At 39.9% G+C, this 7,696-nt stretch overlaps 1 protein-coding gene across 1 annotated transcript; it reads left to right on the top strand.

Annotated features, from left to right (window-relative positions):
• Positions 1 to 359: 359 nt before the first annotated feature.
• On the top strand, positions 360 to 7,539 carry LOC136685331 (DBH-like monooxygenase protein 1 homolog; the record flags this gene model as incomplete). The annotated part of the gene is made up of 3 exons (XM_066659351.1): positions 360 to 626; positions 6,542 to 6,688; positions 7,354 to 7,539. Coding segments are annotated over exons 1-3 (600 nt in total), but the record flags the coding sequence as incomplete, so codon positions are not given.
• Positions 7,540 to 7,696: the final 157 nt, after the last annotated feature.

Raw genomic sequence — 7,696 nt, 5'->3', positions numbered from 1 at the left:
GTAAATTCATATTTTTAAATAAAGGGTTTAAATCACGTTTACACGTAAACATTGGAACTTAACGGATATTCACTTTTATGTAAATGAGGAACCGTTTGAAATGTGGACTTTAAGACTGGAGGCTAGCGCTAATAAGTCGGTTGGCGCGAAACATCAAAGCGAAAGGTGCAGCGTTTAAAGTAAACAGCAAAGTAGACCAAAACGGCGCGCGGGCGAGACATCAAAGGCGTCCGACTCGCGAGACACAACCCTTTTTTCTTCCTTCTGGCTGCGCGCGAGGGGGACACCAGTCGCGTCCGATGCGCTCGAGAGTGGTGGTGTTCGCGCCGCTCTCTGCACTTACTTTCTTATAAGTGATCATGCGCGCGAGGGGGCTTTGGGGCGCCGTGGTGGTGGTGCTCGCGGCGGTGAGGGTTGAAGTTCGCGCTCGCGGGCTCGAGCATTCCGCGGCTTTGGACGCCGGTGGGAGATACGTGCTGAAGTGGGGTTTTAATGGCACGAGCATCACGTTTGAAATTGAGGCTGAGACGAGGGGCTACGTAGGCTTTGGCTTGTCTCCGAACGGGGCCATGGCGTCCGCGGATCTCGTGATCGGAGGGGTCGCCGACGGCGTGCCTTACCTCCAGGTAAGTCCGTTTACTGACCGATCTTAAGTTTCACTATAGAGCTGGATGTTAAAGGGGGCTGTCTGGTGGTCTTCCATGGGGTCTCAGTCTTTGGGGCTTGGCCGAGGTGTAAACAAAGTCACTCAGAGAAGTTTCCGGGAGAATGCTTCACCTTAAAACACTCTGAAACTCACCAACTTTTGAAGTCTTCACAACGGCAGTCAATGGAACCAGACGTCACAACAGGACCAACATAGCCATTCTGTTTACTATGCCATTGGCACTCTACTTGCGGAGTGTTTATGTGACGTAATGCTGTGTATTGTACAGTCTTAGACATGTTTAAGGGTTCTAGGGTATTTTGATGTTTCATAACAGCAGAACCTGATTTGGTACTGTACAGAACCATTTACAGGAGGGTTTTCTAGAACCGTGTAACCAGGTGCAGAATCATATTAAAACGGTTCCCTCATTGTAATATGTAGAACTCTAGCTTTTACCAAAGAACCCTTGGGGAACCCAAGTGGCAATGTGTTTGCCACCCAAATTTGTCACCTGAAGTTTTGTTTATAATATTGACAGTGGTACAATAGAGATAATACTGTGGATTATTTATTATTTGGTATTTATTTATTAATTATTGTTGTTTATTGCCTTTTTTTTACTAATTTTCTCACTACTAACTCCCCACCTCTTCAGTGATTCTCCCCCCTGATCTCTCAAACACAGTGCCACCAGCCACGAGAGGATGAGAGTGAGCATGTTCTACCTCCAATAATAGTGAGGCCAACCCACCACTTCTTTTTGAACTCTCACTAATGATAGCCATTAAACAGAGCAGGACTCAAATCTGATACATCATCTAACATACGCCCATGTTAGAGACAGAAATGAGAGTGGGAGCCCTCACACCACTATGGATGGCGTTGTTTACTTCCAAACAATGTAGAAATTTAGAAAAACAAAACAAAAAAAGGAATACCACCTTAAATTAATGTATATGTCCGATGTGAACTGAGAGTCCAGAGCTGAAACAAATGGAGAATTTAATTTCCTTTCTCCTGGATCTTTTTTAACCCACGTTCATTAGCTTATAAAACCCTTTAAGGTGGTCTTCCATTTGTTTCTGAGCTCTTGTGTTCTCCAGAAGGCTGTTAAAGGCGGTCTTTTATACAGTAGTCTAGTGAGGAGAAGGAAACTGGCCTGTTGTGATCTGGATGGGCATCAAAGGCTCCTCACAGATCCCAGAGAGAGTTGCCTTGAAGTGCTGCAACCCCTTGCGGTGGTTTGACATCTCTGAACAAAACAGAAAACATGCTGTAGTCCAACAAACCACTGGATATCACTGGAGAAATTATAACTTGTGCTGATAGGTAAAAATAAGACATGTCCTCTAAAATTTTCTACAAATTTTGCTGCAACATTTTCACTTATTTGTAAGATTATCTAATAAATCATAATGTGAACCTCTTACACTATGGGATCTGTATGTGAGCTTCTGTCCACTCTACAGTTGTAGTTGATTAGAAGTCCCACCACCTTCAAAATATATGATCAGAAGGGGATTTATTGCCCATTTTTATATGTTCTAACTCTTACTCTTGAGGTCATGAAGGCATTCTCAGAGGCAGGAGGCAGGGTGGCGGGTCAGAGGGTAATCAAAGGACCAAGATTGCAAAGCATTGTGGGAGAATGTTACACTGGAGAACATACTGCTGCTTCTAAACTGTTGGAGCCTAGGGATGGAAATATGTTTAGGGTTAGTTTCAGGTCTATGGACAGGTTTATGGATATGATTAAAATGATGTTTTTGACATGGTTAGGATTATGATTAACATTGTTTTAACAGATTTTTTTCGGTGTCAAAAATTCACTTGTAGAACCACAAAAGTACACATTGTACAAGCTCTGGTTGTCTTTTAGTCAAATATGTACAAAATCACTTTGAGACCAAGATGTTTTTGCTTTTTCAAACTACAAACAAATAAATAAATAAAATTAGGATTTTGGAATTCACGTGCCAAATAAACCAAATCCATATATAAGAAGCCATATTCTATTCTTTTTCTCAATAATTTAAATTAAATAAATAAACATTAATAACATAATTGTGTTAATTATATCAATATTACATTTCTAATGTACTAATGGTGTAATATTTCTATACCTATCCAACCACATCAGCAACTGATCTGTGGTTTTTCTTGGGCACATTGACCCACCATCCACACTTGTATCACCATAATTTCATGTTCAGAATTGACTAAACTCTGACCATAGCGAGACCGTGGAAGACTGTCCTCTAACACAGAACCTCCTGTGTCTAAGGGAAGTGGATGTTTACTTCCACAGCTTGAGATGAACCATCTCTCCGTTCGTGTAGAACACGAGTATACACCAGATGTGCTCCCCCACAAATAACATGAGACATCTGCTGGACGCAAGGCACTGTGGAAGAGTTTGGACACTCTGGATTAGATCGGAATTAACTCTGCAATTGATCTGAATGGAAGTGACTCTTGCAAAACAATAGCCAGCCCCCTCTCAGCCCTTTGCCAGTAATTAATCCATTCACAATTAAGTATTTCATTATTTGAAGTTTCCAGAAAAGGTTTAGACACATGCACATTATATAATAATGTGTAAGTTACATATGCCAAATAGGTGCCAAATAAACCCACATAACAAGCTTATAACTTGGGTTAATGGAATATTTATACTCATTAACTGTGTATATACAGTGGGTATATTGTAAGCATCTTATGGTTGAGTATTTTTTGGGAATGTTGCAGGTATTTTGGAGATATTTCATTGTTGGGACTATATAATTTGTGTTTTTTGGTGTATTTTGGGCATATTTTAGTTATAATTTGGTATATATTGTGTAAATGTTGTGTACATATTGTTTTAGCATTTTGTGAGCATACTGTAGGCATTTCTGTAGTATACTGGTGTTTAAGGTTGGCATGTTGTGGATATATTGGTTTATCGTGACAGTATTTATGTTTTGTGGTGGTATTTAGAATTAGTTGTAGGGTTACTTTAATAATATTTTTAGTGTTTCATGTGTATATTGTGGTTGTTATCTTAGAATAACTTGCTATAAATATATATATATATATATATATATATATATATATATATACAGTACGCCTTTATTATTATGGGTATATTGGTGTCATTTATAGATATAACTTGGGTATAAAATGTGGGTCTACAGTGGGTAAATATTGGATATAAAGTGGGTATATTGTGAGCATACTGTGCATATATCCTGAGTATATTGGAGTGTTTTGGAGATTTTTTGTGAATATATTTTGTGTTTATTTGGATTTTTGTTGTAATGTGGACTTTTTTATGTATATTTTGGTTATTTTCTGTTAATCTATTGTGTACGAATAGGTTTCTTGAGTTTCCTGTGATTATATAGTGGGTATACTCAGGTTTTCATGACTATATTTTGTAATGTGAGGGTTGTATTGTGGGTTAACTGTACGTTTATTGTAAGCGAATTTTTGGTCTTTCATAGATATATTGGGGTTGTATTACTGGTATAATTATATCCTTTCAGCAAATTTGGTATAGAATTTGGGTTATTGTGGGTTTATTGTGTTGCGAAATGGGTATATTGTGAGTATCAGTTGGACTGCAGTGAGCATACTGTGTTTATTGCGATAGATCTATTGGGTATATTATGGGATTAAAGTGGGTATATCGTTACGTAGGTCTACAGCAAGCATACAGTTTTTATTGTGGGTTTATGTCTTGGCAGTGTTCAGCTTGTACTACATCATCCATCATTGCTGCCGTTTCGCTGACACTCTCACTTCCATTCTGTCTTCATTAAGAGTAGTATTAGATTTTTTACTGCACGATGAACTTGTCCAGCAGGCCTTCGCTGTCTTTTATTAATCTGAGTTCTGCCTTTGGATCACTTTCTAGTGTCAGTGTGGTTTGATGAATTTAGTCATTTATGACTGTGCAAGAAACCTCTGAATGTTTTTAACTACTGCATCTGTCATTACATCAGTAAAATAGTTATAAACATGACTTGTCGCAGGTTAAATTATGCGTAGTTCTTGTTGGAACAAACCTCATATGTTCACTATTGTCTTTTATTTGTGCTGCTCTTAACAAGAGCCAACTGACAGAAAACTGAACAATATGAATATAATTAATTCAAATAAAATAAAATTTTGAGTGTTGATAAAAACTGAGTGTTGCAGTTTTGCCGATACATGCTTTTCTTCTCAGAGTTTTCATATGTTGTATTTTCTTGTTTAATGTCTTTATTCTTTGGATGGATGTGTACCAAGCCCTCGACACTGAGCTATGCCGCAATGCTACTGTTTTTCTTTTTTTGGGGGAGTGATGGATCTCCAAAACCTTTGGGATGAGTTGGAGTAGTGTTTGTGATCCAGAACTAAAAGCCCAGCTGTGGAACCTGACCTCATTAATGCCCTTATGATATGCTATCAAAGCCTCAGAGAAATGTTACACAATCTGAAGTAGGCTCTTGGACACTCCTTTAAGAATCTTCAGCAGGGTTCCTCTGTTTTTAAGCAGGGTTTGGCATCTCCTAGGGTTCTGGAGGTGGATTTTTCACATACCTTGCCTTGAGTAATATCCCTCGTTCAGGGCATGTGCACATTTATTTGGGAATCTGGAGCCTACCACCCCACAAATTGTGAACCAAGGCCACCCAGTCTGTTTTACTGTGGTTTGCCAAATTCAGTAAACAATGGCTTTAATGAGTCATTCAGATCCTGCTCTGCTTCTGACATCAAGTGGGGACACTTTAGGGCTGTATGGCCCCCTGAGTATCTGAGTATCTCCAGTCTCAGCCCTATTGAGGGTGAGCAGGTACACTGCTGTTTCCCAGATGCACTTTACTGGGGGGCTGCCAGATAACATCACTCTTTCATTTGTTACATTTCCAGTTCAGATATTTGCAAGCTTGTTTTTAAGCAACAAAGTACGTAACACAAAGTCTATGTCCGCGATTGTCACAGTTGCAAAACAGACAACCCCATAGAGACTATGCTGTTGCCTGCGCAAGTGACATACGCTGTTGTATCTTTTTCTTATGTGTCGGTGACTGCAAACACTAGAGCTGAATGACAAATATCTTCCTCAAACTTATGTAATACACAATGTAATGGTGTCGTAGTATCAGATTTTTTAATCTGTGAAGTGCACTATGTAGGGAGTAGGGCGCTATTTGAAACATTTTGAAACATTTCAGCATTTTGTGATGTCAGGCATTTTCTCATTTCTCATAGCTATTTTTTATTGGAGTCGTCCATGTTTTTCCCTTGTTCCATATTTTATTTGTTGACCATGAGGTCAAACCAATGTCAGGGGAAATCTCTGGCCATGAATTGGTTGCTGTCTATAGCCTTTGCAGTGTGGAGAAGAGTGGTAAATATTCTGTACGTCATAAAATGAATTTGATCTATTTTGTTCTGACTGGAGACCAAGTGTAATCACGGCATTCTGTGTCGTCTAGGTGTGTATTACATTCCTTGGGCATCAACCTACAGCGAAGGGTACAGCATAGAGTTCGCATCTACACAGTGCCTACACATTGACTTAGTTATAGATTCGATTCAGGAGGTTAAACTGGCATAAGAAACAGTCACTGAGTTTCTGAGCAGCTGCAGGTGAGAGTCATTGCCAAGGTTTGTAACCAGGAGAGAGCTGGAACTATGATCATATAGTCTCAATACGTGAAATAGTTAATTCTCTGTTTTGAGGAAGGAGAACCCATGACTATTAAACATCTCCACTCTATGAATGGTGGTCTCTGACTTCTGCACACTGCTGTAACACTAATGATTAATATGCCAAAAGCTGAGTCTATTTCCTGTGGAAGATATTCACAAATATTCAAAATCATTGCACTACGTCTAATGAATGGAACTCTCTTTCTTCAGGACTACTTTGCAGATAGTAACAGGGCTGTCCACAAAGATCCTGTGCAGAACTACAGACTGTTGTATGGAAGAGAGAATCACACTCATACTGTGCTGGGCTTCAGCAGAGACCTGGAGACCTGTGACCCCAATGACAGAGCCATCACGGTGGGTGACATATTTCATAGTAGTTCCTCCTCAGCTTGCAGAGCATGCTTGTTTTGTCATTGTGTTAACAGTACAACAAAACGTTGTCCCCATATAGGGACCAGGGAGTGGTTGTGAGTAAGGTACCTTGCTCAAGGGCAACTCAGCCCTGGATGTTGAGGGAGGAAACAGTGGTCTTTCCTCAGTTTTCCTGCTCTTTGAGGGTGATGGTGAATTCAGGCTCATGCCACTTCTCTAAAATTGAGGGTGATGGTGAATTCAGGCTCATGCCACTTCTCTAAAATTAAAGCCTGAACAGCTGCCAGTTAGAAGTATTTCAGGAAATAATTCTTCTTGTGATTTGCAGACGATCAATCTGTGGTTGGTCCTTTAGCTGAAAGGTTCACTTTCTAAGCCTTTGTGGTCACTTTAAAACAGCCAATATACTGACACTTAGATATAGTTTAGATTATATACTACACAACACTACCCATGTAAAGTAATCACTTTCATAAACATTGCTTGCACTTTTTATTAGCCATTCACAACACTATAATTATGAAAACAATGAGCATATAATTATTCATTTAGCTTTATTCTCATTTTTCATGTTGAAGAATACCCATTCCAACTGAAGTTATGACTGGTCATTGGTTCTTTAAGAGCCCACACTGTTGTTTCCCCAGGGCAGTACCATGCGGGTGATCTGGGCTCTACACAGGGAAGATGTCGGCCCTTCAGGGACCCAGTATCATGGAGCAAACAGAGGAAGGAAAAGCTTACGCTTTCTAAACCCTGGGACCAGCACCAACATTCCACCTGGAACCTCCATCTACGACATGAGAAACGTCAACGTGAGTAAAGTGAACAAGGTCAGCTAGACGTGAGCTAGGAAGGGGCCGGAGATATGTTGTGATCCTGAACAGAAAATACACTTCATGGTCAAGTATTTTTTAGACTATTGGAGAAGCTGCACATGAGTCTGTAAGGTCGCCATGTCCAATGCCAAGCACCAGTTAGAGAGGTAGG

Source organism: Hoplias malabaricus, unplaced genomic scaffold (genome assembly GCF_029633855.1).
Source record: "Hoplias malabaricus isolate fHopMal1 unplaced genomic scaffold, fHopMal1.hap1 scaffold_447, whole genome shotgun sequence".
In the NCBI taxonomy this organism is placed as follows: domain Eukaryota; kingdom Metazoa; phylum Chordata; class Actinopteri; order Characiformes; family Erythrinidae; genus Hoplias; species Hoplias malabaricus.
The sequence above is the reverse complement of the archived record's forward strand: the minus strand, read 5'-3'. Positions and strand labels throughout refer to the sequence as shown.